We start from the raw sequence: 15,040 nt of genomic DNA on the forward strand, positions 1-15,040 counted from the left end.
GCCAGCAGTTATATATGACTCCATCACTCTATCCCATTAAATCCTCCAGGAGCTGATTGGGCCACCTGGAGTTTCTGCAGCTACAATTTCTGTTCAGACACGGTAAAACACCTACACATATGTTCTATCTCACCATCCCTTCTCTTGTTTTCCTGCAAAGTCAGTGCATTAAAGCCGTCTTTCTACTCCTTTGATGTAGCTTAGCAGTTTAATGCCAAACAATGAAGTTGTTTGAAACATGCCATGTCTGAAACATGACAGTCAAACAATAAACCCCAAATTTGTAAGCAAATAATTTTTTCATTAAACAAAGGTAAGGTGGCAGATATCATCAAAAAACAGTTCCAGCATGGGCTGTATAATAATAGATCAGCATCATGGACTGCTTTTGTGTAAGCTCCAGCAAAGTTACATATTCTAAGTCTCTGTGGCTGAACTTGCTGCTTAAATTATTTGATTTCTAGGTACTATGGAAGCTTGTTCTCAGCATGATGAAGATGTCAGTGAATCCTAGAGATATTCCAGAAGCTCTTGGAAGATATGGAAGATATTTCTGTATTAACAAGTCTTCTTTCATTTTCCGTTCTAGCAGGTCATTTTGACCAGAGGACTATGTTATGTAATCAGTCTTTCTTGACTTTCTGCACTATTTGAAAAGAACAGAACACTTTATCAGGAAAACCCTGCTGACACTGAAGCCTACCTTTATGAGCTCCATCAGGAACTGCAAAAAACCTGAAGGTTTTCTGAGGCTTATCCCAATTATTTCACTAAGCTCAGATTCGTACTGCCTCTCAGTTCAATGGATATTTGCACTGACATCTCTTTATGGCACATCAGACATCCTACTGCAGGTCTTGAAAATGTCATGGCTTCATCCTGTCTGGCCCTACATACCTTCTTAGCATCTCTTTCCATTTTTAATAAGTATCTTGGTTTTTCCTTATCTCAAAATCAGCATAATGTCTTTAACAACTTGCTGGACACATTTACTGTATAGAATGCACTTCAAAGGCTCTAGAATGATTCTGTACTTACATACTAATTACATTGCTATTTTGCCATTTGCAAGGTTCACTGCTCCTCTGCATCTGCCTGTTACCTCAGTCTCTAACCACTGAAACCACCCTTTTAACATTCCTTATCAAAAATTACCAGAGACAATTGGTATATCAGGCCATTAAACACTACACAACCACCACATTTCAGGTTTTGTTTGTTTTGCAATCAGACTTTTTGTGATATGCCCTAAGAGAAAACTGCGAATAATGAGCTGGGAAGAGATACATGTGCAACTAATCCCACCAAGAATCCATGGCTTCAAAAGCTCAAAATCCCAACTAGCAGCTGACTCTTGAAGCTACTCAGCTCATTTTAACTAGCACATGGAAGAAATGCTCTTTAAGACAACCATTGCCTTGGCAATTTCAAATCTGCAACATTACAAGAAATGTCATTCTCTACAGAGCCAACAACATCCTATGCATCAAATGCTGGAAACATGGAAAAAAGACTGCATATAAGAGTGTTATTAGCATTCACTCATCCTGTAACAGCTTATAGAAAAAAAATCTGAGAAAATTGAACTTGAAATTTCTTAATGCTGGTTTAACAGTAAACCCCTGCCCCTCCTTCTCCCTCCCCTGCTTCCAAAAGAAATAGGACAACAGAATGGACCAAATTGTAGCAAAACTTTTTTCCTGAGGACCATTTTAATTAGAATGACTTGCAAATAACTGCTGAGAAATGGAAACTCGCTGCCTCACTAGTAACAGAGGAGCAGACAGACACAAAAGGTAATTATCATATTCTGCTTTTAGCTAGAAAATGAAAAATATATTTCTATCTCCTTTGCAGACAAGCAGCCTAGTGTGAAATGTTAACAAAAGGAAAGATATTACAAAAGAGTGCTAGAGAGTGACAGAAAGAAACAGGAATCTGCTTGAATCTAGGATCAATGGCTGTTGTCAGAACATTTTTGTCAGTTGTTCCTAATAAAAAGAGAAATGTAATGAAATTTTCCTAAAATCTCTTTGGATCTGAAATGATGCATGAGGAAAGTCAGGGATGGGGAGCTGGTACAGGCTTTTCCAGAAGCCCTGTTCTAATAACCTCTGCTCTCTCTGCAAGAGGAGTTTCATCATCTTTGAACATCTATAGCCAAAGCTTTTCTAGCACCATGAAAATATATGATACAATTAGACAGAAGGAAAAATGCGTTATACAAAAGAAAACCTAGAGTCTTGTACATAATGAAGTCCTCGATTTGCTTTGGGTTATGCTGAAAAGGCCTACTTTGAGGCACAGAATTCTTGCAGCCTCAGGTTTGTCTAGATGAAAGGAACATTTTCTGGCAGCTACATGAGCAAATGAGTACCTAGCAATCCACCCTAATCTAGGTTATGTAAAACTTAGTGGGTGTAAGCCACACATGTGCCTTCCGAAGGCAATGCCTGGATTGCACTCCCGATGATTGGCCTCGCTGCCAGTGCTCTTCTCCCTCCCATGCACCTGTTCCAGTAAAGCTCTGCTGAAGAAAAATTGTTTCATGTCACAGAGTGTGACACCATATAAATGCTGCGCAGTGATCTAAGGGCCTCAAGCAACCATTCATTCAGCTGCAGTCAAAATGTATTCTTTTCATTTCAGGCACTTTTTTTGGCATCATCAACACCAAAATTGTGTTTGCAAATACGGTGCAGTGTTTGATGTGGAAAAGAATGTGAAGACAGAATTCAGAAACCAATGGGAGACTAGCAAGGGCTGTGTTAACAGAGCAATCATTGTGCTGGAGGAGCCTAGGCAGGGTCTAAGAGAACAGGCTGGGGTGTTGAGGGAAGAGCAGTGGCATGCACAGGACACCTAAACAAGCCCAGTCCCAGAAACAGCAGCAGGGTAGATATGAAACCTGAGCTGTGTGTTGGGGAGCAGCAAGAGCAGGACTGCTCTTAAGGGGACAGTGAGTCAGGGGCTGAGGGTGACAGGCAGGCAAAGGGAACAACTTACTGACAAGAGCATGTCCCACAATACCCAAAAAACATAAGCAAGGCAGGTGAACAGTTCAGATCACCAGTCAAGGCTGAGCTCAAGCAGGAAAGCCAAGCCCATAGGTCAGGACCAATAAGGGTACATATCCAGATGCAAGTGCAGCTGCAACATAGCTCAGGCAAGGAGCAAGCACAAGAAACACAGTTTAAATGCATCTTCTAAAAATGGTGGCAGTCTGGGAAGCACTTGGCTTCTTCCAGCTTTCTGTTGGATGGTTGCAAGGCCAGTAGGCATTGAGGTCCAAAGTGCCTCTAAGACAGATGTCTGCATTATCTAAATAAGCACCCAAATCTTCAGCAGCCAAATCTCCAGGAGCAGGGGGAATGCAATGAGGGCAATGACAGTATCCCACCTGACTTGGCTAAGAACTGGTATGCTCTGACATTTTGACATACCAGCCTGTTTTATTACAGCACCCATTGTAGTGGGCTTGAAGCAAAAAAAAAAAAAAAATGAAAAAAAAAATTGATTCTGTTCCTTGTTCCACTGAATTATGTTGTAAGATCCCAAAGGAGAAAAAACACGAGCTATGCTGTCTTCTTTGCCATGCAGAAACTTCTGTCCTTCATTCAGAGTCCTACTAGCTGCAGTTTTGTGTCTTAGTCCTAAACAATGCAATTCCTATCAGATTATTATGTTTGAAGAAAATCCCAAGGATATTGATTAACTGCTATACTACAGTCCTTGCTGCTCATGTTTGCTGGCAGTGCCTCTACTCCAGCATGTGTTAAGCAAGAGCTGGTGGATGTTGGGTACCTGCAGAGGAGGTACCTGGCAAGAACACAACGTGTTTTAGTGGGACTGAGAGAGTTACCTTTGGGAGGAAGGAATAGCTGCCAGTAAAGGACAAGGTTCCAGCTGCTGCATATCCCATTTTACACTGTTCCAGCAGAGCATTGCCTGAAATACCAAGTACACATTACAAACCTTCTGGAACAATCTTTCAGAAAACCAGTAAAACAGTTTGACATGACTTAGAAGATCTGGATTGCGCTGGATGCCAGCAACCAGTGAGAAATTGAAATATTTGGTGCAAGTCATTGCATTTTTTTGTGACTCAATTCTCGCTTTAAACAAGGGAATTTGTGCCTTTATGAAAGTGCTTTGATCTTCCCACGATAGGCACTGTATAATTTCTCAGATTCTGTATTAAAAAATGATCTCTGGAAATAGACAACAGGGCAAGAAGAAGTACATCAAACAGCCAGAAGCACGGGGAGTCCCAGCTACCTACCACATTACTTGTACTAGATGGAAGAAAACCAAACCAGAACTGGTGACCACAACACACCACAGCTGGTCCTCTATGCATGCAGTGCTGTTCACTGCAAAGGTTTCAGAGATCCTGCCTTTTTCTTGCTGCACATGTCAACATTAGTTCTTTCCACATGTCAGGCTGATCTCTCTCTGGACTACTGCATCCAATTGTGCAATTCATCCAACAGTGCAATTCAGTAGCATGCTTACACTGCACCCCCTGCTGCCTTTGTCATTCACCTTTGGAAGCCTAAGTTAAGCATGCCAATGAACACCTTCCTTCCTTCTTCACTGCTTTTTCTTTTCTTCAAATATTAGGCATCACTGCTGGGGGATTTTTATCTGTAGAAGTGATATGGAGAAAATGTTGATTATTTCAATTTGGATTTTCCAGGAGTGGTTCATTTGCTATTTCTGCTGAGGCATTCAATGTATGGATTTGCAGGTGGCTTTAAAAAAAATTCTCTGAATCAGAAATTACTGTTCATATGGAAGACAGTATATGATGACAATTTCTGGTACTCAGAGAACAGGAGACCTCGTTTTACACATTCTTAAGGATGTTCACCTCCAGCACAGTTGGAGTATCAAGTATCTGGAACTAGCTCTGGGCTCTGTTACTTCTTTCTCATGCTTCTGGAGGGAAAGCCCCAAGCTTTTACAAAGTTGGGAACTTGGTAAGTGGTATTACTTCCCTTCAACCTCTAGTCCAAAGCGTTTTACTGAGAATTTGTGTAAATCCATTACTAAGTGCACTTAGACGAGAACTAGAGTTCTGTTCTCAGAAAGCGTGACTAGTAAATAGGTAACAAGCAACTATGCTTTCCTAATTACATAGGAGCAACTGTTTCACTGTACCAGAGAGCTGAATGGAAATTAACAACCACTGTAGATAGTACCAAACTTCCAGGGGAAGTCTCATTTTAGGTGGTTCTGAACTGGCACCCACCCCACCAACTGTGGTTTTGTTTTCAATGTCAAAAAATGTAACAACATAGATGTAGGCATAGATTATTATTTTTATTTCTCTTGTTAAAAAGTCAGTGTATGAACTACGGCACTATGCTGTAAAAACGCAACATTACTGAGTGATCTAACAATATGAGGTCCATTATAACAAGATTTTAGACATGAAGCATTAGCTTCACTGTGGATTTCCAAATTAAAAAAAAACAAGCTTAAGAGGTAAATGGATTAATAGTAACTGATGTATGTGGAATTTCAATACTAAGTGAATACAAAGTGGACTTGCAAAAACCAAACATAAAAAAACAAGTCCTGGGTGAATCTCCATTATAATAAAACACAAGTGCCTATTAACTCAGTGCTTAGAGACTGAAAAAACTATGGCAATATTCCTAATTCTGAAACAAACCCAAACAACAGCACATCCATGGGTATTATTGCACAGTGTTGCATTAACTGGCTTGCAAACTACTTTTGCATTAAGGAAAGTGAGACGTACTTTTTTAGCTATTTAATCTTATTTGAAAGATGTATAGCAAAACGAATGGTATCCCAATTAGAACTTCTATACCCTTTATGAAATGGTGTAAGCTTATCTGGCACATCATGAAGCTCTTGAAATGACTCCACTTCTTCAGAAAAAGTCTTTACATTTCTCAGAGGATGGGTGGACACAGAGTAGCAAATAAAGGGAAAAAAAATGACAGTGAAGATTAGTTTCCCAGTAAAAAGATGTCTTACATCACAAAGCAGATCAGAAATAAATAAGATGAGATTTGAGAAGTCTGAATATAAATCCTTGAATGATGCTGCAAGAGTCACAGGCTTCACCAAATTAATGTCAGTATATTTTGTTAAGAATAATGCAGTTACTATATACATATGTTTAGCAGATAATGCTAACTAACAATACACTAAATTAATGGTAGTTAAACAAGAAATATACTAAACCAACATACTTGGAAAAACTTGCATAGTTACATGTGATAATGTCCAGCTCCCTGGAGTCCAACGGATTGACACCTTCAAGCATCAGGAAGCAGTTTTCTGAGGTGTAAACAACATAATTAACAGAACCCAGCCAATCTGTAGGGGAATTACACTGTCAAAAAACTCAAGTCCAACCACAAATCACCTGTAAATGTTACCACTGCATAGAAGCAATGGGGGCAGTCATCCATTCAAAGGTTTTACACACTAACATATTTTTTCAAAAGACCTTCTAAAGGATGTGCTATTTAACATGGTGGCAATCCAGACACAAACAAAAATGTGACAAACCCAAAGCACTTAGGTTTAGAAGCACTTACTGAAGAATTCATACTGTATTTACAGTGTATTATGTATGACTGCATCCACTAGTAAGCTTCTCCTGTTTACTATTTCTTACGTGGTATCTTACTCTTCATAGTATTTCTACTGTACTAAGAAGAGAAGAGTCTTTTCCCCAAGAAATCAGCTTCTCTGATATGGAAAGCCACCATGCCCATATCTTGCTTTGCCACAGTAAGGCGTGTACAATGAACATAACAACGTCAAATCCCCATGGATGACAAAATGACTCAGCTCTTCCCTTTGTTTCTTGCTCAGCTTCTCTGCTCCCTTACAACTGTGCAGGTCAGTCAGTCTCCAGTTCTTGTCTAGTAAGTAGAGGCTTCCCATCTGTATCACCCATCTTTTTTTGCATCTCTTCCACAGCTTTCAGCAGAGCTGCTCGCTCCTGCTCAAGAGTGAGAATGGACTGCTTCAGTTTGCCTTCATTGGTCAATAAAAGCTCTACTGTAGCTTCAAGGTTTTGGATTTTTCCATTTGCCACCTATCAAAGTAAAAAGATAGGAGGGGAGAAAGGATGGGAGGGGAAAAAAGGTAAATTCATTAATGACCGAAACCACCTTTAAACTGTTTTTTGAGATACATGAATACATATAAAATACTTTAGAAATTATGAAAAATTAAACTGAGAATATAATGCAAAGTAATGAAATTAGAAATTACCAAATCTGCAAATTTTATACCACAGAACTGCAGGTTAAGATAAGCTTCTGTATGTGTCAGTTGATAGATATTTTTGGCCACTTGTTTCTTTGCAAAATAAAGACCACTCAACATGTTAGCTGCATCCTCATTTCATTTCAACATTGAGTCTAACAAATACCAGGTTTGAAGGCAAAGGAGAAGAAGAGGATTTAGAGCAATATACAAATGGAAAACACACTGTGAAAAATTTCAAAAATTCTCCCTCAAAAGGCTGCATATACTGGCATTCTACTTCACAGTGAAAGAAAATATTAGATTGTTCAAACTCAACATGTGAGACCTGTAGGTACTTTGACAACATCAGATATATGTTTGGAAGTTTCAGCACTGGATAACATTAGGTGACATGAGTATGGGGTGGTCTTTGCTTTCAGGAAAGTGTTTGTGTTTGTCTTTTTGATGAGCCCACTACCCATCACGTAATTATGATGGGTTAAAAAGTTCAGCCTTTGGGGACAAAATACTGACAAAATAATATGGACCCACATTATCTGGTGATGCACTTTCCTCCTATCAGCAATGGGTCACCTTCCACCCTATGAAACAAAGTCTGATGAAGCCCACCACCAAGACAAAGGGCTTGCTCCAACACTACAGTGTTGGATAGTTAAGTTCCCTGCTGTGATTCTAGCTGCTGACTTGCCAGCGGAGATGAGCTCTGTAATATAAACTGCTTAAGGCTGTCAAGTCTGTAAGGACAGGAGTGGACGGAAGACCACAGAATTGCAGAGTGGATAGGGTTGGAAGGGATCACTGGAGGTCATCTAGTTACAACCTCCCTGCTCAACCACAGTTCCCTAGACCATGTCACTCAGGACCGTGTCCTGAGTGCTTTTGAATGTCTCCAGTAAGGGAGACTCCACAGCCTCTCTGGGCCATCTGTGCCAGTGCTCAGTCAAGCACATTGTAAAGTTCATGTTCAGGTGGAACTTCCTATGCATCAGTTGTGCTTGTTCCCTCTTTTCCTATTGCTCTGCACCTCCAAGTGGAGCCTGGTTCCATCCACTTCACACCTTTTCTCCAGATACTGATGATCTGCTTCAGGAGCTCCATGTCTCTCATGTCTCAGGAGCCCAGAACTGGACACAGCACTCCAGATGTGGCCTCACCAGGGCTGAGGAGAGGCGCAGGATCACCTCCCTCGACCTGCTGGCAATGTTCTCCCTAACATCCCCCTACAAGGATCCCATTGGCCCCCTTGGCCACAAGGACACATTGCTAGGCCATGGACAGCTTGCTGTCCACCAGGACCCCCAGGTCCTTCTCCACAGAGCTGCTTCCCAGCAGGTCAGCCCCAGGCTGTGCTGGTGCCCAGGGTTATTTTTCCCCAGCCCACGACCCTGCACTGGTTCTTGATAAATTTCAAAGCTCTTCTCTGCCTGTCTCTGCAGCCTGAGGCCCTTCTGAAGGGATCACAGCACTCTGGGGTACTGGCTGCTCCTCACAGCTTTTGTGTCATCAGTGAACTCATTGAGGAGGTATCTGCCCCTACATCCAAGTCCTTGATGAATAAGAAAAAAATACTGGGCCCAGTATTGAACCTTGTGCAACACTGCTAGTCTAGTCCAACTAGTCACAACTCTTTGAGACCTGTCATTCAGCCAGTTTTCAATCCACCACACAGTCCACTGTCCAGCCCACACTTCCTGAGCTTACGATCCTTGACACAGGTACCTATAGGACATCACATACTGAATGTCATCCCAGAAATCCATCTTCCTCTCAATACATTCAGCAATTTCCTTGTCCATTTTGCCAAAAGCTTCAAAATATCTTGCAGAGTAGTGCCTCTCCTGACTCCTCTAAGGCTCAACCTAGAACCTAAAACAGGATCAGACCTCACAGGATCAGAATATACAGCTGAAGTAAATTTTTGTTAGGCGGGGCAATTTAAACCTGCATGACTGACTTTAGTCAGGATAAAGAACCAATGTCTGAGAAAACTAAACTTCCCTCACCAATTATCTTACAAAGTTTATGTCTTCAACTATAATCAAGAGTTTTGAAATGTCTGCTTCTTACCCTTGAAGTCCCTTTCTCCATCAAATTAAATTCACAGTCAAAAGTTTTATAGCAAACGTCCTGTTATAAAGCAGCCAGAAAGCTGACTTCTTGCTCATATAAGCAAAGAATAATCCCTTATGCAGAACAGGTGCACTACCTCTGAAAAAACTGCAGACTAAACAGGCATTTAGCATATATTAAAAATTATTATTCCACATAATGTTCAAACAATCTGGATAACAGTTAAAAAAATAATAATAGAAAGTATGTCCTTATAGACAATGCATACTTTCTCTAATGCATCCTTAAACTGGGACATTGCAATTAGTTTACCCATTTTTGACAGAGTAGTATCCCTGCTGTAATAAAGTATTGAATGAAAATATAAAATGAAGTTGAAAAAGCACTTTATTTTTAGTTATCTTCTACAAATATGATTTTAATTACAACAGAATAGGCAGTGTGTTGAATCAGCTTTTCACTAACTACAGGGATATGCTCTAACCACCCCTCTCTCAGAATTTCTTCTGCATGTAAACTTTGAGGGCTAAACTAAATAAAACTTTTAAGTGGCTACATTTTAAATTCACTAGACCAAACATCAATCCCTCCTGTGGTGTGATGTGATGTAGGACAATTTCTTCTGAAAAGGTGTACAAATTAGAAAATCAGTACATTAATGATAAATTGTACCTGCAGTTCTTCCAGGAGATCAAAGTTTTGTTTGCGCAAGCTACTGTTTGCCTTCTCTAATTTATCCAGTCTCTGATTGTCATTTAAAGATGAATCTATAAGCTCATCCTGAAGCACATGATATTCAACCTCATAAGCTTGCAACTGCTTGGCAATGTCCATTTCAAACACCTGTTGGACATAAAAATATTATTAGATGCTGTGCAGATCAAAAACATTGTTCTTTCAAGGCTTTAAAATCTATTGATCTAGATCTAGGCTTAGATATTTAATCAATGCATACAAAAAAGGACTTATTTTTTGGCATTCACATTTCCTATTGCGGAAATGGCAAGCCTGAGGCAGCAGAGAGCAATATATTGGCATTGGATCTACTTAAAAATTTTGCTATTGATTTGCTGCCTGACTTCAGCAAAACTACTTACACTAAAGGTTTCAAGGGTGTGGATTTTTAGGATATTCCCCTTTTCAAATTTAATACATCTCAGTTTGGCATAAACCCTCCTAGTCATACCCAGAATTGTCAGTTCAGAAAAAGTGTGGTCCAAACTCAGCTGCCATATGCTAAGTGTAAGGCTAAGTAAAATAAAAGCTTTAAATGAAAAACTTAGCTATCTTTATTTATGATTCTATATTAATTTTATAGTCTGAAAGAAAATGAAATTATCTATATTTACACTAATACACTTAATAAAACCATTATGTAACATCAAAATAGATTTCTATTATAGTTAACTACAAATCATTGAAATGAATGCTCTGACTTGTCCATGAACATTAGGAAAACCTTTTATTTTAAAAGCAGATAAATAAATTGAGATGCAGAGTGACCCAGAGGAAAAACACCTACTATTCTGTTTTCCTTTTCCTAGGTTTTGGTAAGCATTTACCTTCAAATTATTCATAACTATGACTACAATCTCCTCTACAAGCAGTGAAGAAGTGAAGAAGGTAGGAAATTAAAAGGACAAGTGTGCCAATCACAGAACACAGAAGAAATAAAAGTTGATTTAAAAATGTATTTGAAAAATAGCCCAAGAAGGGAAGTACCAGGATCATTCTTTATTTTTAAACTTCTTGTACTTTATTCATTTTGAAAATGAGTCAAATGTCAAATCCCATCTTAAATACCTGTTAAAAATAACAGGAACATTTGCCATTTTATTTATTTTCTTTGTCTACAAAACTTTAATTGTTGGTTAAAGAAAACATCAGTTTATGACATGTTTCTTTCAGATTTCCAATAAAAAATTATCTTGTAGTTAAATAGCAGCAGAAACATATATACTGAGCATCTAAACACAAAAGTCTGAAATACAATTTTAATTCAAGTTTGATTACATGTAGGGAATTTTCATTTTCTGTGAATCTGAGCATCTCTGGAGAAGACACCCTGTTGAAATTTCAATAAACAAGCAGTGCAGTTCAGGAGGGCTAAATGTTAACTCCTCTCATGACCTCTGCCACTTCTAGCCTCTGTGCTCCTGAGGAGGGAGGGAAATCCCTGGTGTCATAACCAGAGTATCAAATCTGAAATAAGGGAAAGATGAGGCAATAAAAAGTTTGATTTGAAACCTAGCCAACTGAAAGCACGTTAAGGAGCAGAACCAAAGGCTATGCTGCAGAAGGATGATGGGGATTAACCCAGGAGCTGAATGGAACTGTGGGCTGATCAAACAGCTGCTCTCTTCAAAGGCAGCCCTGATCAAAAGCAGGGGAACTGCTCATCCTTCTGCTCACTTCTATCTACCCACTTCAAATTTAGAGCTGCCTAAAGAGAGCATCTCTCCCTCCTGCTCAAAGCACATGGTTTTCTGCAGGTCACCTGAGCACTGCAAGTCTTTCAGTCTGGCAGGTAACATACAACCCCCTTCACCTCTTGGAACTTCCTTGCTTTCCTTCCCCTTGCACAGACTTTCTAGTTCTCATCTCCTTCTTTTGATGATAAGCACCAGGAGTCATTTTTCTGGCCCTAACGTGGGCTATGTCCCCCAGAAGCTTTGCTGCCAGGCTTGGAGGGAGCCCCTGGCCAGCTCTCTGCAGAGCACTGTGATGCTGCTGCTGCTCCTGTTTCCTTTATCAACCCATGGGCTTTGATCCCCAGCAGTCCTTGGGGGTTTGTCAGCATCTATAATTCTGCACAGTACAGCTCCCATGTTCTGGACCACAAAAGGCCTTCAGAAAAACAAGCTAAAGCCCATCTTCTATTTGCCTGCTGCACTTCAGATGTCAAGTGTAAAACCATTAAGTGTCTTTTTAAACAGGCAAGTCTTGAGATAATTTCCGATTTTGTCATATTCCGTAAGTATCATCTGGAGTATTCTGCTATCTTAGCAACATTGCATCATTTTCCTTGTCTGCTGTTTAAAAGAAGTGTATCAAGGATTCCAACTTTTACTGTCTAGAGTCACTATTCACTGCAAGAGTCTGCAGTGCCCCATGTACACCTGACAGAATTACAGAGGTGCTGTTGTTGCATACTGGGTCATCACCATAAAAGCCAGTAGAGACCGCTGATGTAGGGAGGCTTCTAATTTCATTAAGTAAGGTTAACATTTGTGAGGCTCTTGAAAGTCAATTTTTGCTTCTGATATGAGACTTGGAAGGCAAGATTCTTTGATGAAAAAAAATTAATTTTCACTAAAGGCTTCATAAGGTGATAATAACCAATGGTTACAATACCATACAAAGCTACTAAGTTATCTTAGTTTACAAGTCATATCTTCCAACATCTTCCAACTACAAGAGAGTTCTCAGATTGAAGTAACTGTTCTGTTTTTTCTGTCAAGAACTTAACAGGAGCATTCCTCTGCATACCTCTCATGTGTTCAGTTTATTTCATACCTGACTAATGGTCTTTTCCATCTGTACCAAACCCAAGTTGGGGAGAGTGCTTTTAATAAAATCAACGATAGTTTCTAGATTCTCATGCTGCAGAATTAAGGGCTTGTGGCTTCCCAAAAGGCTTAAAGCCACTTTAAATATAGCCTCTGATCCTTGAAGAAAGAGCATATCTGTGAAAACAAGGAAAAACAGGTTATATCAAGCAAGTACATCTTTTAACAAGAATATCAAAACAAAGAATTGTTCAAGGACAGCAACTTCTGATAGGAGTAACCTGGAGGTTAGATACACTGTGCAGGACATGTGCTTTTGACTATGGCTTTAGAAGTTTTATAGGATCAAGATTATTACTGTGAATAGCCCACTTGACTAACACAATCACTTACTGATTTGTTTAGTGAGTTTTCACAAAAAAATAAAGCAATTCAAGTTTAAGCTAAATCTACAATAAACTAGGTAGTCAAGTTTATCAATGTTGCCACTTTTTGTGCATGTAACAGTTTAGTGGGCTGTTCTGATGTTTGTAGGAATATAAATTTGAATAGAAAGCTAATCCCAATGCCCTTTAAACATCATAATACAACAGGGAAAAACCTATACCTGAAGACACAACTGAAGATCTGAAATTCTGTTTTTCTCTCATGTGGAAAAAGCCACAAAACCACAATACAACATTGAGCAAATGAGCCTAAACGCACACTTTCCAGTAGCCTCAAGTTTCAGGTGAGTGTGTTTATTCTTAGTATGTTTCTCAGCCACTTCTGTTAATATGCTAATAATCATATTAATAAGAACCCTGAAATCTTAATCATACAGCTTAAGTATAAATACTGCAGGTGGCCCTCCAATGACAGCACATGGCATACCAAGCACAGTGAAACCACTGTACACAGTGACCTTTCAATGTAATTCCTTTCCTTACTTTTTTTTTACAAAGTGCCTATGTATTTATAGAGTAAAGAAATATAAGTCTGCAGTAAAGGCACTAGACAAGAAACACAGTCTGTATAAACAGCACTGTCCTGCATTTGACTTTCCTGCTACTGTAACTCAGAATCTGCTCCTGGTTTCATTGAAGGACTTGCCTTGCTACAGACAGAAGCATCTAACAAATTAAACAATACTGATGGAAGTGATAAAGAAATAGAAGATACTGTGGCGTTTTTATCATATTTCCTAAATATAAATTTACTTTGCAAGGGCTTCTCTCTTGTTCTTTCCCTGCTTTGTATTTGAAGCTGTGAATGCAGTCACAATCAATCACATTCAAAGTAGAACAGTGAAAGAAAGAAAAAAAAAAGAAAAAAGGTATGTCTTGATACTAAAACAAAAAAAAAAAAAAAAGAAGAGCAAAGCAAAGAGATAGAAAAAATCCACAATGGTGTAGGAGAAACAACTACTAGCACAACTACAGTTACCTCTGATGTAGCGAAGAGCCTATGAAAGCACTGGCTAACAGCCTTTCTTACAAAAAACAAACTCTATTTCCAAATTTATATCGTAATAAAATTCCCCTCTTGCACTCTTTAGCTTGCAATGTTGAAACTATAACTCATTTCACTCTCTCTCTCCAAGAAAGAAAACCACAAGTAAAAACTAGCCACAAATCTTGCACTTTCTTGCTGTTTGTCCTAAAAGGAGTGTAATATTTTTCAGCTCTGTGTTGAGCCAAATGTGAACTCCAGTGGCAGAAATGATTAAAAAATGTTAACAGGGCAGGCATCTACCCCAAATCTCTATTGAAACTCAAAACTATGGGAAAATTATTCATAGGGAAAGCTCTATATTAGGACAGGAAATACTGAAGAATAGCTAGAAACACAAAGTGAAAAAAGCATAGCTAAAAAGAATATGTTTTTATGATTCAGCACCTACTCCATAATGACATGCAGATTAACTCAAGGTGACCTAAAAGTCTGTAGACTGAGCTGGTAATACACAGCTGAAATCCCTCTCTCATTTAAAACAGCAAGTACTTTACAAAGACCTGTTTGTTATCCACTTCCCATGCTTCATATTAAGTGGGCTCCCAGCCAACAACACAGTGAAGGTACCCAAATTAATGTCAGTATGACTGGCAGCCTACAGGATTTAAAAAAACAAAAAGTTTTATCTACAATCTTGAAACAAAATAAACACTATTGTATCAAATCTCCTCTAATAATTAGTAAGCAGGAGAATGCATCTTTCT

At 39.1% G+C, this 15,040-nt stretch overlaps 1 protein-coding gene across 20 annotated transcripts in view; it reads right to left on the reverse strand.

The window, feature by feature from the left end:
* Nucleotides 1-5,304: 5,304 nt before the first annotated feature.
* TBC1D1 (TBC1 domain family member 1) overlaps nt 5,305-15,040 on the reverse strand; it is a 97,859-nt gene continuing 88,123 nt past the window's right edge. For all 20 annotated transcript variants that reach the window (XM_056489748.1, XM_056489752.1, XM_056489769.1 and 17 more), the window contains 3 exons: nt 12,850-13,019; nt 10,006-10,176; nt 5,305-7,087 (listed from right to left, as the gene is read on the reverse strand). In XM_056489748.1, coding sequence (XP_056345723.1) covers nt 6,890-7,087; nt 10,006-10,176; nt 12,850-13,019 — 539 coding nt within the window. In that variant the 3' untranslated portion in view covers nt 5,305-6,889. The remainder of the gene's footprint in view (nt 7,088-10,005; nt 10,177-12,849; nt 13,020-15,040) is intronic.

The sequence above is a fragment of the Oenanthe melanoleuca genome, chromosome 4 (assembly GCF_029582105.1).
Source record: "Oenanthe melanoleuca isolate GR-GAL-2019-014 chromosome 4, OMel1.0, whole genome shotgun sequence".
Classification (NCBI taxonomy): domain Eukaryota; kingdom Metazoa; phylum Chordata; class Aves; order Passeriformes; family Muscicapidae; genus Oenanthe; species Oenanthe melanoleuca.